This window comes from Sparus aurata, chromosome 13, assembly GCF_900880675.1.
Source record: "Sparus aurata chromosome 13, fSpaAur1.1, whole genome shotgun sequence".
NCBI lineage: Eukaryota > Metazoa > Chordata > Actinopteri > Spariformes > Sparidae > Sparus > Sparus aurata.
The window spans coordinates 16,170,388-16,188,304 of record NC_044199.1 but is presented as its reverse complement, the minus strand read 5'-3'; the positions used below and the strand labels follow the sequence as shown (position 1 = coordinate 16,188,304).

General features: G+C 41.1%; 1 protein-coding gene across 11 annotated transcripts in view; it reads right to left on the bottom strand.

The window, feature by feature from the left end:
- The window catches only part of auts2a (activator of transcription and developmental regulator AUTS2 a), a 320,581-nt gene that overhangs the window by 209,975 nt on the left and 92,689 nt on the right, over positions 1 to 17,917 (bottom strand). The window contains exon 1 of one of the 11 annotated variants that reach the window (XM_030438018.1): positions 1,724 to 2,112. The exons of the other annotated variants lie outside the window; for them this stretch is intronic. Coding sequence (XP_030293878.1) covers positions 1,724 to 1,771 — 48 coding nt within the window. The 5' untranslated portion in view covers positions 1,772 to 2,112. Of the gene's footprint in view, positions 1 to 1,723; positions 2,113 to 17,917 lie in introns of those variants that run through there. 11 annotated transcript variants of the gene reach the window in all.

The following is a 17,917-nucleotide window of genomic DNA, read 5'->3' as shown; positions in this document are numbered from 1 at the left end:
CTTGACTTGTCTGCACTGTTATGTCTTTGCTGAGTTTTATAGCAACATTTCTTGTTGATCTGACACCTTTTTTTTGCAGGCTCCTCCTTCTGACCACTACAGTAATGGTTCCAGTTATTTATAATAATGTCACTTAGCAGGCTTTGTAGAAAACAATAATACATCCCACACAAACAAAGTTGAGTGTGGAGCCTTTTTTCATACTTATGTTAACAGTGATCCCAGACTCTTAATACTTTGTTAATATATGTCAATATTTTAGCGGTAGGCTCTTTGGAGCACATGGTGGTGATATACTGTACTTTTTGACAGGTTTTAAAGAGGAATAGTTAAAATAGACCTGGTTCTGAGAGATAAAAAGAGTGGCCATCTTCTCACTTTTCCACCTTAAGACTGCTCAAGTACAAAATGGCAGACCAGATGGAAAGACAGCACCTCAGGCACCAACAGATGCTCCCATGAGGCCACTTGGCTCAGTCTCACTTATCCACGATAATAAGCCTGATCATGGCAAAGCCAGTCCAACACGTATACACTGCTGTTTCATATGCTTTAAATACCAACCAAATATTCTGACCAAACCGCACGAAGAAAGACATAAACCACAGGAAACAGAGCTCGCGTCGCCATGTTCCATGTAATGGGATAGCTTTATTGATCCTACAGGGCAGACACCTGATGCTAAGTGGAGAACTCGATCAGTGTGCGGGGTCACCACTAAAACTGTTGGTCACAACCACAAACAGAGACGCAGCATGACCAGGAGCCTGGTTTAGCGGATGGCCAGCTGACTGACTGGATGATCACTGATGGCTGACGTCTGCCTGATTGACTGCCTCGCAAGCTTAAGTACTGGTAAACTGATTGAAGGTAACTGTAACACTAGCTGTTTTCATTAGCACAGCTACAAACATTCGGAGAAAGTGCTAGGTGCTGGCCCAAAGCTTGGAAGAGCAATACTGAGGTGTTGTGTCCCATTACACAAGCTATTGGAAAGTTCATGTCATAATACATTAAAGTTTCTATAACAGGTTTTCTGTACAAACTACCTCTACTTACACCACAGGAGTGATGCGATGTTTCTAAAAATAAAATCTTTTTTGATACTTCTCACACACATATGTTGACATTTGGATTTAAGACTTGTAGAAATAATTTAACTAAATGCTCCACAGGCCCGATCTTTTGATATTCTACATGCTGCAGGGAGCGCAAGTCGTATTCAACTGTAATGAAATTAGATCTGGTTGTTCTTGAGACTACAGAATCACATTCAAACTTCAGCAATGAAGGTACTGAATGCAAAAATCTGAAAAAAATGTTTTGCAGCTTAATGGCTTCAACTACATTGCAAGGATATCCACTCACAGCAGCAAGGACTGTTGGAATAGCAAGAACTTTTAAGTTTCTTAGGGAAGCAGAGCAAATACAAAGCACACAGCATTATCCAACAAAGGCATTTAAGCATAGCATATTATAAGTCAGCCTTTCAATGAAATACCTTTTATCACAGGCCAACAAACCCAAATTCCGTTGTGAATTTAAAACAGCCACTGAGGGGAGGTAAAGAATGTCAGCAAAGACTATCCATGCACAGCTAAACAATTCAACATTTTCATGGGCAATCAATATCATATGTTTAGATATTTTCCAGAATACTCTGAGAAGAATAAGGCCAGGGGGAAAAAAAACAAACAAAAAAAAAACAGAAAGATAAACTTACCTTTTCGTTGTATTTGAACTTGACATAAAACCAACTCGACTTGATCATCCTTCTGTCCTCTTTTCCTGACTGATTCAGTGTGCCGAGGGAAAGTCTCTTCCTAAGACTGATGTTGAGTGTGCAGTGCGGTGACACTGAAATGTTTCTGCTACTTTATCCTGCTGGTCTTTGCGCTTGTTCTTTTCTCGCTCGGTCTCTGACTTGAAGCCTCTAAGCCTGCTATCGTTTCTTTCACTCTCTCGTCTTCGTGGTGTAGTGCGGTGTGTGTGTGCGGTGTGTGTGGCGGGCTTGGAAGGCTGACAGAAGAGCTCCTCGGTTGGGCTTCAGCTGTGTTCAGCGGTGGTGGCAGATGCCAGCGGAGGAGAATGTTTCCCTTCTGAGTGGGCAAACTCTAAAGACTGAAGCACCAGCCTCGCTCGCTGACCTCTCCCTCACTCCTCCTTCTAACTTTCCCATCTATCCGACATGCTCCCTTTCTTTCCCTCTCTTGCCCCTTTTTGAAATGTTCCCTTTTTCACACTCAATGTCTCCCCCCAGTGCTTCCTATTGCTCTCTTTTATGCTCCGTTAAGCTCTTTCAGTCTGACCTCGTTTAACCCCCTTCTGTATCTATTTCAATCTTGCATTTCTCTGCCCTCTGTAAAGTAACACTGTCTGCTTTATTATTTCTACAGACAGCAGCCCCTGATGTTGGTCTGACCCCGAAGGCGCAGAGTTCCCACGAGCCAAATAAACTCTGACGGCTGAACAAATGTGCCTCGAAAATGCTCTGTCAAATGCAGTTATGTTGAGATCAGTTTGGATACAGCTCAACTCTGCATGGTAGCTTCAAATATTTACAAGTATTGCAAAAAGCATTATTGTTAGTGTGCTCGTATCATGAAGTGCCAACCACTGGCTCACTTGCCAGCAATTCATTATGATCCCAAATCTGAACCAAATTGGCACAATCTTGGTGTTTTTATAAATAATACATTTTCACATATTTGGGTCCCTTTTCCTAATACAAATCAATTTCAATTTGAAGTCTGAAATCCTATTGTTTTAAAAGAGCATTTCTACAGGCATTTTCACTTTCTCATATCATCACCATTTAGGATTGTAGCACACGGTAAGGAGGCACAGAGCAATATCAGCTTTCTTGGAGCTGTGTTCATGGTTATGTTATAGCCACTTAAAGCCCTGTTTTGGTCTTTACTGAGAAACAAGAAAAACATATCTGGCTCTTTAGCTGCCCAATGCTACCTCATGTTCACCAGCTAGTTACTAAAAGCTGCGTGCTGCGGCTGAAGGCAACACTGATGAGATCAGTGGGACTGAACCAAAACTATAAAGCTGCAGGCCTGAAAACCAAAACACTGAGCTGGAAGACACTAGCACGCGTTGCAGTGCTGAGAGGACCTAGAGTCAGGTGATAATTCTCTGTGGGTTTGTCTCTACTTTAACATTAAATTTCATGATCTATTGATTAAACAAACTTTGATTGGAGCAGTTTCAGAGTTTCTGCAAACTTGGTTCTAATCTTACATTTTTCTGAATGAATCACAGCCTTACTTCAAAGTTCACCACTGACATTTTGGATATTATATGCCATAACTGCCACATTTAATCCTATTTGACATTTGAATATTGCATTTAATTTTAGTTATTGTCAAAATGTGTTCAAGGCGCTCTTGAGATATTGCGCTCACAAGAATGAGACATACGGACACACAGCCGGACAGATGGACAACCTGAAAATATAATGCCTCCACCAATGGCTGTCATGAGCGCAGAGGCATTAAAACAAATTCAGTTATTTCTCATGTAACCCCATCACTCATAGTAAGAAGTTGACTGAGGAAATACTTTGTTAGGGTTGCTAAAAGCAGGTTCACACTTGTACTGAAAATACATAAAGACTGGGATACATACAAAGCATGGTTTCAATGAGAATATCATAAAAATGTAGGCTTTACAGACAGGGTTTACATAAATCACATTACTTATTAGCTAAAAGTATGTTTAAGAAAGTACATTTGTAAACTTTTCAACCTGATTCATCTTCTGCTTGAGGCAGATGTTGACATTAACCATAAATCAAGCCTGAAATCAAGCACTGATCCTTCACATAAGCGTCCTGCCATCAACAATTCATGTAGGATGTGTAATCCTCTCATTAAATTAAGATTCATGGATCAGCAATTTTAAACTATCTGAAAAAATGGCAGCCAACCAACAAACACAGTAGAATAAGTGAGAATAAGAGAGAATTTACTGAAGACAGAAAAGCAAAGTTCCATCTCAGCCAGATGAGATAAACATGGTATTAGAGATGATATAACATTTGCCTGAAAGTACCGCAAGTATCTAAAGTGCCACTGGGAAAATGTTTTGGAAGCACCATGTATGCTGCTGTTTTTTACATTTATGTATTTTGCATTAGGATTCAAATATTACATCATGACCCCAGTTACATTTTCTGTTTTCCCCAGGGTGGACCAGTTCTGTGTCCTTACTTTTCTACTTCTCACATATGTCTGCACTGTATCCCCACTCTGGTATGAACTTTTTTGAGAATGTGGAATTCAATCATATACGTTTAATCAATGACATCCTTGTGTAAACAAACCCGGCAGCAAGGAAGCAGGGTTTAAGCAGGGGTCAGCAGACGGGATATCGTGAACTGGACCTTTAAAAAACCAGTAGCCTACTGTGAAGGCTTAAGGACTAAAAAGGCCACAGACAGAGCAGAGACTGGGCCACCCAGCCATTGTTTACATTCTGCCACTCCCCTCAGAGCACAGATCCCATACACACAACACCACTGTGTATATAATCATGTCACCTTTGACTATAGCTTGAGATGGCTGCCAGCTCGAGTGGGCTGTTATACCACAGGATTTAACCAAATTTGGCAGCTCCTGAGTTAAACCGAGGAAACCCTTCTATCACAGGACAGCAGGTTATAAACAAAGGGAATCAGACTCAGTAGTGCCAATTGCTGTGTTCTCATCCACGGAAACATAACCTCACCTGCCCAGAACTTTGCCCAAAGCTTTGAACCAGTGCAGGGAAAAAAGTCAGACAAAACCCATCATCACTATGAGATTATGGTGTAAACTACAGTTTGGACTGACTACATCTCGGAGGAGTTTGGCTTCACCAAAGGATTGATTGGTGTTTGCACAAAATTGATGTCTGGGGTAAACTGCTGTCTGATCAAGTTGGGTGGCAAGATAAACAGGTGAAAATGTAAAAATCCCAGCCAAAACAGTAGGTTCTAGGATTTCTGAAGCTTATTTATTGAATAAAACAGTTTTAGAAAAATTGCAAGCTTATACAGCAGGTTATCAAAACTATCCAGAACATCAGTGGCACCCATCTGATGAGCATCAGGGATTTCGGCGAGGTGAGGTGTCTGCGCAGAACAGCCACCCCAGCCACAGCCTGTTCACCCTGATGCCATCTGGAAAAAGATACAGAATTGCTGCCATACCACTGGACTACAGAGCAGCTTCTTTCCTCAGGCTGTGGGACTCCCTAACTCATCCACATCACTCCACTGTAAATAGTTTATTTTAGTGATTTCGTTATTATTCATCCAATAGTTGGCATGGTTTTTAGTTTTTGTGTATGTTCAGCTTAGCGACATACGACTGAAATTTTATCATAGAATCTTGTGTTGCATAATTAAATGAATGAATCTTGAAAATCTGGAAAAGGACAAAAATTCTTGCACAGACTAATGCTGTTATACTGTATGATCGCAAACTATTCCTAAGAAGGTCATTTAAAAGTACCAAGCATTGATGGGGTTATAATCTCGAAAGTATATTAATGCAGTTTGTTGTGAACCATGTTTTTATCTGTTTCAACAAAGTACTAGAAAATTTTTGGACACAGAGACTGTTTTAAAGTAAAGAACAGTCAGTCTGTCCTTATTAACTGATGTACATCACACCAGATGAACATTATGTACCGACTATTCTTGTCTTCTTTACCCAGGAGTCTTTAACCCTTCCCTCTTCCTCTTAGCATCTTTTCATTTTGGATTCTCTTTTCAGAGGCCAGCAGTAAAGTCTTGTCAGGTGGGCTTATCTTCAGCGGTTGGTCTAATCAAAAGAAAAACAAACAGCAGGTTTCTTAGACTTGGGGTTGCTAGGGGCCGGCTGTGTGTGTTTTGGTGTGTGGGCTGCTGTATATCTTTTGCTCCACTCCTGTTTTCTCCTCCTTACTCTTCTCGCTCTCTCGTCTTCTCACTTTCCGCTCTCCTCTTGTCACCCACAGGGAGTCTGTAGTGCTGTAATGCTAAGTGACAGCCTGCCTGCCTGCTCACTTCCCACACACATGCCTACGCTTGGCTGTGTCCCCCATGGCCATCGCTGTGCCCGGAAAACAGAGCTGCAGAAGCTCAGAGGGCCGAAATCCAAATTAACGGCAAAAAGCTCAGTGTATCATTTCCACAGCCTGGTGTGTATTTAGACACAACACAGAAACTTGAACAAGGCAGAAAAGATGAAGTCATAGCTCTGGTGATAATGTGCAAAGGACTATAATGCACACTCGCTGGAGATTATAAGGTTATCTTGAGATCCTTTGGATCTCTAGTAAAACAATTAAATATAGCGTGCAAAGAGATCATATCAAAACAATTAACTTCAGGGCAGCAGAGTGGAATAATACAAGGTTAGGGAGCATTGTTTCCGCATGGTTTTATCAGCAGGCAGGAGAGGCCAACAAGGAAGAAATGGGTTTTCACGCTCCAATTTTTGGACAACTATCCAATACAGCGATATGTCTCAAAGGTGCATGTGTTTTGATGATGTGTTCCTTTTGATTTCTCCCATGCTGAATCCCTCCTTCCCACAGGACCGACCAGAGAAGCAGCTTTAGAAGCCTACAGAGGCCCTGGAGCTGCCTGCCTACACAAACGCCTTTCCGCTGGAGGCACTGCCTCTCTTGGGGGTTAACACAGACCTGTGTGCCTGAGTCATTTATATGGACATGCCTGTGTACTTGACAGTAGTGACTGTAAATGCTCATCCAAGTGTGTCCTTGTGCATGACATATGTGAAATGCAGTAAATTTATGTGTGTGTTTGTCTGGGTTCTAGCGAGGGTAGAACTCCTGTCTCTCTCTCCCAGCTACAGCAGCCCAGATGTTCAACCCCCCCAGAGCTACGACGCCTCAGCCCTGCTCCACTTTTCCATTAAACATGCTGGCATGAAAAAAGAGCAAGTATGAAGGAGAAAACAACAAGCCTTCCTGCAAAACTCTCTCCCTTCTTTCTTAAATGCTCTTATAGTTCACTTTAATCGTTAAGCTCTCGGGGGCAAACACAGCTCTGTACAGCTAAATGCAACACGGGTGTCTTACAAAATCAAATATAAGGTATGAGAAAAGACAAAAGGAGAGGCTAGGGGAGAGCAATATTTCTTAGTTTGTCAACGCGCAATTAGCCTCTACCTGGATTTGTGGTGTTTTGTGAGGGAGGGAGGCAGTTGCAAGAACTGATTATGTCTGCTAGTGTCAGACTTCCTCCTTTCTCTGTATACTGCTGCACGCACCGAGAGGCAGTGGCCCGACATGGCACGACACAGTGCATGTTTCCTCTCTTCCTCTCCGCGGGCTGTATTGGCCAGCAACACAAAAGGCCATTTCCTGCTCTCCACACACACACAGATATTAGAGTTGAGGCTGACTCTATCTGATGGCCAGATAATACAGGCCCGAGTCCCATCTAGGCCACAGCCAGGAAATCACTTTAGCTTCCCCCTCCTCCTCCTGCTAATACTGGGGATTATGGCACCGGGCTGCCTTGGCACAAATGACTTTTTGCTGTAACGCAGTGAAGCTACTTGTATTAAAGTCCATGAGGTGCAGTAATAACCTGAATTTCCTCTTCTGGGATGTCTGCCTGCTGACTGGCAGAAGATAAAATGTGTATGTAGTGTGATTTAATGAGAACTCAGATGAAATTATCCACTTTTTTCAGGGTTTAGCAAGGGGAATAATTGATTTTATGTGCAATGTAAAACTGGTTGGACCTTTCAACAATGTCAACAAGAAGAAATGTGATGGTGAGAAAGGATGAAAGGGTAAGAGAGAGAAATATAAGCTGTTACATATTGGTCTAGCCACCAGTGTTTGCATATCTAATACCTTTTCTGTTAATATGCACCTTTCTTTAAACAGATTTTCTGAGCATTAGCTGTTGCCTGATTTTTCAAATGCTCAGAGGTAGTTTAGTCATGTAGTTTTCATATGATTAAAGATCAGAGTCATTTGAATGACGCAAAGAATGTTCACATAACTGTAATTATTTTTAATCATTATTTAACATAACGGCGACACCTCATAAACACCGCCATAATCACAAATGCAAAAATTAAGATAAAATCTTCCAAACTAGGGACACTGACTTCACAACTGACTTCACAAAGTGGAGCCAAAGGTAAAGTCAGAGGATCACCAGTCAGTGAGTCTGTACAAAATTTCATGATAATCCATCCATGCAATATTTCAGCCAAAAGACAGACATTTCCATCCATAGAGCCAAGGCACTAGCACGCCTTCTGCTCTGCAACAAAGGCAGCTGCAACAGCCTAACATAAAGGTGACAGACAAACAGAGATCACAGACTGGATGAAAGACCAAGAAGTTAAAAAAGGGACTTTGATTTACAACTGTACATTGAAGTTCTCTGCAGCTAACCAAAGAACCGAGGTCACAGCAGGACACTGCTGGTGCGTTGTCACCGTAAACCTATGGGCATGTCACTGATATCATCGATGACTGGTGTATTTCTGGCTTGGTTACAAGCAGGGACAACAAGATGATGTCCAGTGATCAAACTATTCTCCACACTACAAGCATGAAGGGACAGACCTTGTGTGTTTAGTGCAGCGATTATGTCTCTTAGTCTCCTTGAAGTTCAGATGCACAATCTAACTCATGCAATCCAATCTAATCAGTGCAGCAGCAGAATGTTTAAATGTCTGTATTCAGGATGTGTGTAAGAGGCAATTAGAGAACACTTGTATGTGATTGAATGTAATTTTTTTTTTGAGATCCTTGACTGGATGGAGGACAAACCGTGTGCAGAGGTAAAACACAAGTTACAACAGTAATGAAAATGACAAGATTAAGCCTGGGTGAAGTGTCATGCCCCTCGATGATTGAAAGTGGCTTATTTATTCTCCATTGAAGCCAGAAAACAGAACAGTCTAAGTGTCTAAGTTTTAGAAAAAACAGTCTAAGTTTTCTTGCAGGATTGCTTTTTTCACGTCATGGACAAGACATTTCATGTTTGTCTCCTCTAACGTCACAATCATTAGCATCGTAACGAGCTGTTTTCTATAACGTAAACACCTTTAAGAGTTCAATGCCATGATGTAGTGTGTTTACATGTAACCACTACCTTGTAAAGGCTGAGAGAGATAGGTACAGGTGTGCCAGCATCCAAAAAACACCCTGCAATTACAGATTTATACAAACCAAAACACACACGCACGCACACACAGACAGAAACATACTGTCTGTCTGAGTCCCGAGCCAGGACTTCATTTGGAACTCATTTCCAAACACTAGTCAGCAGGCGATTTGGACTGGGGTCTGGTTGAGGAGGGGAAAAAAAAACAGGCTCCAGAGAGAAATACGCAAGAGAAAAAGGAGGGGAAATGATTCCATGATTCAATGACTTACAGATGCATGAGCCAATGCCAGCTCCATGATGTTTCAGTTCACCTCCTCCCTGCCTAAACGCCTTCGCACGCATTCACCCTCTCCTCTCCTCTACAAGGGAATCAGCCCACAGACCCAGCTGTCCCAGCGTTGGTCAGTGGACAGATCAGATGAACGCAGGAAATGGAGATAAACAAAGATTAATTGCTCACAGACAGGAGAGGATTGGGATAGGGCAAGTAGGGGGGATGAGAGTTGTACAGCAAAGGTTCAGGAACACGATGGGTAAAAGTGGGGTAGGAGCTGGACTGATGCTAGCCAGGGCCATGACAACACTTCCGAAGGATTACCAATAAATAAAAAGAGAGAGAGAGAGAGCAGTATGAAAGAAGGAAAAACAGATGAAAATCACAGAATGAGTCATGAGAAAATAAGTAAAGGAACCTGCTGGCAGCCAGTGAAAGAGCACAGAAAGTAGTTCAATCACAACATGGAGTTCACGTAAATATCATCTTTCGAGTGTTCACTTACCCACACAAGATAAGAAAATAGCTCTACCATGGATCGTAAGGGAGTTTTGAGTGCCACAACAAAGACAATGAATCAGTTGGTGGGAGACAACAAGCTCTCTCAACATCAGAATCCTTGCTACAATTAGGAGCACATTCTTCATATGTTTTGTCACATATTGAACATTGGATGGGGTTGTCTATCTCTAATATAATAAAAGCAATATTTGCTGAGGTCTACTTACATACATTTATAGGTGGAAATTTTGAGTGGCATATTAAACATTAGTGCATATTCTATCTACAGCACGGGTGGCAAAGATGACTGGAAAGACATGAAGTCTGGTGGAGTGCTAACAATTATTAGAAGCACGTTTATGGCCCTTTTTAGTCACCGTTTAGGTACCTGTGTTGTAGTTCGTCTCACATCTCTAGCATGAGAGGCTTTCAGGTGTGTGTTTCTGGAGAAAGAGTGAAGTACATAGCTGTAGCCGCGCTGTTTACTGTGTTTAAAGTTATCAGTGCAAGCTTTAAAGTGCCTATGAGGTATTGCTTTAACAGTGTGCATAGAAACAGTACACATTATACAAATATGGGTGCCTGCATACATACATGGAAGGAAACACAGTTCAAGTCATCTACAATAATATCTTGTAAAAGGAGTGTAAGCTTAACCACATATGTGCTACAGTCCTCTGTGTTTAGCCAGCTGTGACAAGCTGGGCGGAGACAGGACATATAGAGAGCAGACTCGGTTCAGCGACAGCTCAACTCACAGACATGTCCACATGTAATACTCATTAACATCACTGAGGGGAAAAATCCATGCGCTCCTGTCAGGTTGCTCAAACAGTCACTAGTATCAGTCAAATAATTCACTTAATGAGACCACTGAAACTTCGTAAGTGAATGTGAAAAACAGTGTGGTAGTGTTTCATCTCCCATTGACCTTCAGTTACTCTACAACATGACCCACCTCTGTAAATCCTTTCCTATTGCTGTGCATGTGTGTGCACCACGATCAGGTGTGTGTGTGTGTGTGTGTGAGCTCGCCAGACACAAAATCAGGTGTGTGTGTGTGTGTGTGTGTGTGTGTGTGTGTGTGAGCTTGCACGCACGCGTGTGCATTTGTTAGAATAGAGTGTCATTATGTGCAAGTGTGTCTCTTGAAGCCGGACACAACTATCGAGGGGATTAAACACAAGCTGTTGAACAAATCTACTAGAGCAAAGAACAGAAAATAAAAAAAGCAATATCATAATTAGAAGCTTGAGTGGGTGGGATAAGTAATGAACAAGCGAACAATCCCAGAGAGAGAGATTTCTCTGTACTCAGTATGACCTTCTGTGCTGTAAACTCCAACTGGGCTTCTGACTTCATCATCATTGAGGTATCTCCAGCGTAAGGATCTTTTTAATCTCGCAATTACTTAATTTATTGTTAAACACAATAATAAACTAGGTACAATGACCATAGATTTCTGTTCACTATTATTACATCGCAACTGCTATCTCTGATGACACGGCCATTGTGGGGGGAGTAGAGGGCGAGGGGGAGGATGAGTACAGGGACCTGGTTAACAATTTTGTCAAGTGGTGTGCGGAGAACCACCTGCAGCACATTTGCTTTAAGCTTGAAATCTGTTTTCCTTACTTCAAACATTTGTTGCTTTGAAGAAAAAAGAGCAAGAAAAAAAAGAAAAAAGAGCAAGACTCAAGCATTCCATATGTTTACACTGGTGCATGCCCTTTAATCTACAAATAAAGAGACAAACTACAGCCACAGTAGCAGCTTAGCAAAGCATTACTTAGACACAGCAGATCTCTGGGCTTAATGCTTAAATAATAGTGTCAAGGACTTGGACAATTTCCCATGTTCATAATCTTCGTGTATTTTTCTAACATAGTAAAATGCTTAATTTGACGTAAATACAAAGTTGTCAGTTTTGCCTGCTTTGAAAAATAAGACAAAATATTACACAAAAAAACGTGTAACTTGATGACATTGCTGAAGGAAAACTCATGAGATTATCAGTCAGGTTTAATCTTCAGTGGGCCATGAATGTCCACCAAATTTGTGGTACTGGTATCCAATAGTTGTTGGGATATTTCTGCCTGGTCCAAGGTGGTGAACTGACCACTGAACCACTATGGTAACTAATACTTATCTAAAAAAGGTTGGTGCTAAGATACTAAGAGTAAGAGTGCAGTGTGATCTCAGGGGGAGAGGTGAAAATACTGTCTATGTGACGTAGTTACTAACATTACAATAGCCAAGGTATGAGACAGAGCCTCAAAATTATCTACTGTAATGTTGTGTAATGTAATCATGTCCCTTATTTGTAGTAATTATATCGTATAAACCAAATTTGACACTGATGTAATGAATAAATGTGTACATGTGTAACCTTTAAAGGTCACAATGACACATTCCCTCTAGTTGTGCCAGCACAGGCTCAGCCAGGTCACTGAAGCACAAATAAATACTTGTGCATGTCTATCTGCTCTTCACCAATTTTGGTTTGTTTGTTGTGTAAGTATAGGATACAAAAAACATTTTGAGGACCTCTCTCTGTCTTTTTTCCCCTGGCAGAGGAAAAGTCACCATGGGACCGGAGGATAATAACCTTCGTGCTGTAACACTTATGATGGCCAGAGCATGGAGAGGACGGCTGCTCATTCTTCTGCCCATTACCACAATCCACACAGGGGCTCTTATGTGCGAGCGCCACCATTAAAAACTTTGAAACATGCCTGAAAAATAGACTGCATCCCATTACCCATGCTTCTTAGCAACAGCCATTACTGTGGATTGGTGGAGGTTGGGCCACATCTCTTTGAGAGGGGTGGAGAGTACAAATTATTGATCGCAACCTGTGAACTACATGTGTAGCATTGACAGGGGAAATGCATCAGGGCAGGAGGGGGGTGGGGATGTAAAGGGGGAGGAGGAGAGAGATATGTGGTACGTGGCCTCTGACTCACATTCTTCTTATATCGCTCGCTTCCAGAAAACAACAAAACTTCGCAACACGCACACACAGACATACATGTGTGCTCCCTGACACGTATTACACCCTCCCTGCTGCTCCGCTTGTTTCTCTCCACCATTCCTTCTGACAGTCTTGTGTGTACTGTAAGTGTATTGTATAGCTGGAGGCGAGCTGGAGAAGCAGAAGATGCAGCATAAAGGCATCAAAGCAGCCATCTCTACTCCAGCTCTTAGCAGGTCAACACAAAGAGATAGCAACGAGCCAAAGACACTTGAATCAAGGTTAACAGCAGCTCAGGGGGTGGGTGGGGAGTGGGTGGATATCAAAGTGATCTAAAGCAGAGTTAAAAGGAATAAAGGTAGATCCTATTAGAAATGCCATATTGATCTGTGTGAACCTCGAAGGCATATCTGTTTATCTGAAATAATGATGGTTGCTCTGAACCTCTTCAGCATGCGATGGCAACATATAATGCATCACAATGAATCTTTATTTTTCAAGTCTTTTCGGTCAGTAAAGAGGTCTTACAGGGCTATGACTTTAGATCAGAGAAATAAATCACTTTAAACATTTTCCTTTACTTTTGACACAATCAAGACATTTTGGGGAAAGGGTTAATTAGATCTGGGTAATAATTCAATATTTCGATCTTGAGTGGAATCCTATCATGTCAGTACGATCATGTTGGGTTGTTATCTAACAACATTTGGAGCCACATGAATGACTCATCTCTCTTTTTTAGTGACATTAATGTGGAAAAAGATTCTTGGGGTGATTCATAATTATCAAATTCCCATTGATGTGTACTATATGAGTGCAATTATTTCATTTTGGATTGTAAAGTTTAGGCTCTAACAGTTTGAAAAATGTGTACAATACTCATGCTGCACCCAAAATCTCAGTATGTTCAACCTCTATATTTTACTTACAATCAATCAACTGATTGATTCACTGATTAATAAAGTACTGCTTTAAAAATACCTTACAGCTCCAATGGTAATGATATATACTCCAGGTTTAATAAGTCTTACTGAGTCTCCACAACTGTAAGCCCATAAAGCATATCTCAACCAGAAATAATGACACCAGTTGTTGAGTTTACTATTAAATCTTGTCAATAATTTCTGCAGGACTGAAACAGAAATCTCACAATGAATGCACAGCATAATACAAACTGCGCATATACAGTTCTTTCAAGCATATAATTCACCAGTCAAAATTACCCTAACAGTAAAAATATGTCATTTAGATAAATACATTTTTTTAAAGATGTAAAGTTGCTCAGACTTTGTTCATACCTGTTGATGCCTCACTGCATGTCAACAAGATGATTTCAGTAACTGACGACAATCAAAAGAATTTAGTTTACTGCTGCAACATGTTTTGCTCATTATACCCAGTTAGCTCTGAAGTGTGACATTCCGACACATGGGATCTCTGCTTTACACTGAAGAGACAGCCTCAGTGACACACACACATAGAGTACGCATGGCGCTTCAGCCTTCCACACTAACAAGTTGATCCCTGCAGAGTGGCATATTTTTTTCTGAAGGAGAATGACTGTTGTGTGTGTGGTTGTGTGGAGAGAGCCCTGCATAGTTTCAGTGTGCCACTGTATAATAAGCTCTACTTATTTTAGCTTCATTATCGCCAACCCGTTCCCCTGCATCACAGAACATTACAGCAAATTGGCTCTGAGATAGACAGTAATAAGAGAGTGAGAAGGACAGGGAACACGCACGTGTATGTGTGTGTGTGTGTGTGTGTGTGTGTTTGAGTGTCGATCATGTGTGTGCCTACATTAAACACAGCACACAGTAAAGTCATATTGGCTTGCGGGGTTCAACCCAGCGGAGTGTACTCTAATGATGTGAAATGCTACTTTGCTCTGAGCATGGCCTTTAAAAATGAGCTATTTCTGCGTAATACTGGTACATTTTTCAAAATTACTACACGTGCCAATTGCCATTTTTCTACCCCTTAAATTACTGATGAATCAGTCACGCTTTGCCCTGAGGAACTTGAAAAAGATCAACCCTGTTAAACTACATTGCAGCGAATTAACAAGAACTAGAGTATTCAATTTAAGACTGGAAAATACCGATCCGAGCAGCAGACGGTACAAGGGGGGCTCTAGTGGTAAAACTAGCACATCTTAAATGAGATACCACGTTAAAAAGGGTCCAAGGCATTCTCCTTTGCTAGCAGCAGAGGGTGCCAGCACATCACAGAAATGCCACAGCATGCCACCTTTACAAGCAACTCCTGTCCTGTTTACTCACCTAAAAATACCAGACAAAGAGACACAGATTGGACCCATTGTCGCTGTACCATCTCTGCGCTTGTTCTTTTCTGGCAGCCACTGAGGGCTATGTCTGGGAGAGGACATGGTCTAGACATGCTGCATTTATTTCAGGAAAGCCTATAATGTTGTTTCACATGGTGACTTAACATCATAAACTCAAGCTCACTTACATTGCATTCTAGTTCTAATGAAAACTTTAGAGTGAGGGCTTCTACATTTAAAGAAAAGTTAAAATTATTTGACTGAGCTCAGGTTTGCATATGCCACAATTCTTACAAGAGTTTTATAGTTTGACAGTACTTTATAGAAGAATGACAAAGAGGTAAATGGACGGCAATGTTAAAGGGAGTTGGAGCACACTAAGGTGCATGGATGGTTTTAGGAACATTTAATGTTTCTTGTCCCTCCATTTGCCCCTGGCAGACCATGGTCAGAGTCTAGATGAATCACAGATGGCTATTTCTTTCTCCCTGCCCCGGGGTGACAGGAAAACCAGGCTGAGACTGCCACCTCCTCAGCCCACGGTGGCAAAGAGCTGGCACTGTCATGAGGACAGGGAGAGGAAATAGGAGGATAGAGTCTGGCCTTCCCTGCGGGTTCCTCAGAGAAACTGTCTCCATCTGCTCATCTGGGCCAAATCTGACAGTAAACAGATTTCACTATTTCCTTTTATACTCTACTGTATGTGATCTCAGTATGCACCTGGAACACAGCCTGTCTTTATCAAAATACAGAACATCTCCACATTTGCATTCAGTGTGTGTACAACACTTCATGCATTGAAACATCATGAATTGATTGTTCATGGCAGTGTGGAACCCTGAAAAGTGTTTGTTTTGTTTTTTTTTCCTTGCTTGAGGTGAGGTGAGGTGTATCCAGTTTTTCTGACAGTACATTGTAACTTTCATCTGGAACTCTACTCCTTCCTATTGAGTGGCCTGTAAGGTTAGAGGATCAATACTGCTTTCTTGCCCTGGATCCCTGCGTGTATTTGTGTGCCAGGTTTACGGGGAGTTTCCGAACGGATCTGGTTAAGATGGAGGCTTGGTCTGATGAAAGAGCAGTCGAGGTGGCGGTGGCTGAGCTCAAGGTCAAGGGATGATAACTCTTATCCCCTTTTCCACTTGAGATCTGTCTGGATTCAAGTGGCGGTGCACTGCTGAATTCACACAGAGAGTGGTGAACGTGTAAAAAAATAGAATGATTGTAACTTGCTGCAGGGTGTTTTCATTTTGAGTGCATGTAAAGTAATGAAATGGACAGAATGCCTACTGATGTTATCGTTTAATGCTTAAACCTACCCAGCCCTACCATGAAATTAGAACAGTAGATTGAGAAAACAACAGCCTCACGTCCATTTATCGGTCTCTTGTTTTTACCATGCTGCAGTCCATGGTTCCATGGTCATCACTCAAGAGGGAAATAGAGCGCTGTCTGTCAATATTTCAGAATCAAACTACATTTCTTTAGAGATACGCAAGCAGCATTTGACAAACGAGAATATTATGCTCTATTAAGAACTATGAAAGTCTGCGACTGAAAAATGTATATCTTGCTGTGATGTTTCATTTACCAGTAATCTTAGTCACAGTTTCAGAAGAACGTATTAATGTCTAATTTATTTACTGATTTAATTAAAATTTCTCTCACATGCACCATATGCACACACTGACTGAACGGAACAGTGGCCTATTGATTTTAACACTATGCCCAGTTCATCAAAGTCCTGCATCAAAAATAGTCATGTTTAGTGTTTTGATGAGGGATATCCCTCCAATCTTAGATAACAAGACAAAAGATAGAAATGTATTATGATCATCTTGAAGTAAAGTTCTTGAAATCTAATATACCCTACTCAATAGCATATTCATATTGCTGTTACCAATAGCAATACCATGTAAAGGCTATTCAAATTCACTTCTTCTTAATTTTCACTATTATCTATTAGCCATACTATTACACTCCTAGATAAAACCCCAAAAGTAATTTAATCCATTACATGCCTTAGTTTTGCAGTACTGCAGTGTATCAGCCATGAAACTCAACAGTCGACACAAAAATTCTCTATTTTGGTCTTTACAGATGTTTAACAACTGTTAGAGATACAAAAAAATGTTGGCTTGGCAGTGTATACAAAGGCTTGAGATACAGACTCAAAATCAAAATTTTTTCATCAGAGGAATGGGTCGGAGATCTCGCGCACAGTGCTGCCAAAATGTAACTTTGTTGCTGTCTGGAGTGAATTACTTCGCCGTTACCTCCAACAAATGTTTCTTCCGCATACTCTTCAGCATCTTCTCTTGGTTTGCACTGCATGTTAGTTCTTACGATGGTTTAGATCTTTGCGCAACAGAAAGACTGATTGCTACACGCTGAAAAAGCCTCCCTACTCTCTTTCTCTTAGAGTGAGTGTTCTGACATATCTAGATATCGTATACTTACAATAATCAACAGCCTGAGTGCTCATGGTGAAAAAGGCAACAACACATATGTGGTATTCCATTGAGATGTTGTTGTTTCTTTTTCTTTTCCTTTCTCATATAATAGTTTTTCCCATCAGACATTGATTGTTTTTTTACTGTTGTTATTCAATGATAGTGGCTGTTTTTACTTTTCTATTGCTGCATGGCATAAAAATAGTGTTCTCATCTAAACATTCACATTGCTTATTATCAAGACCCATTACTACTTTTTATCTGAGGTTACACAGAGATTGTAACACAT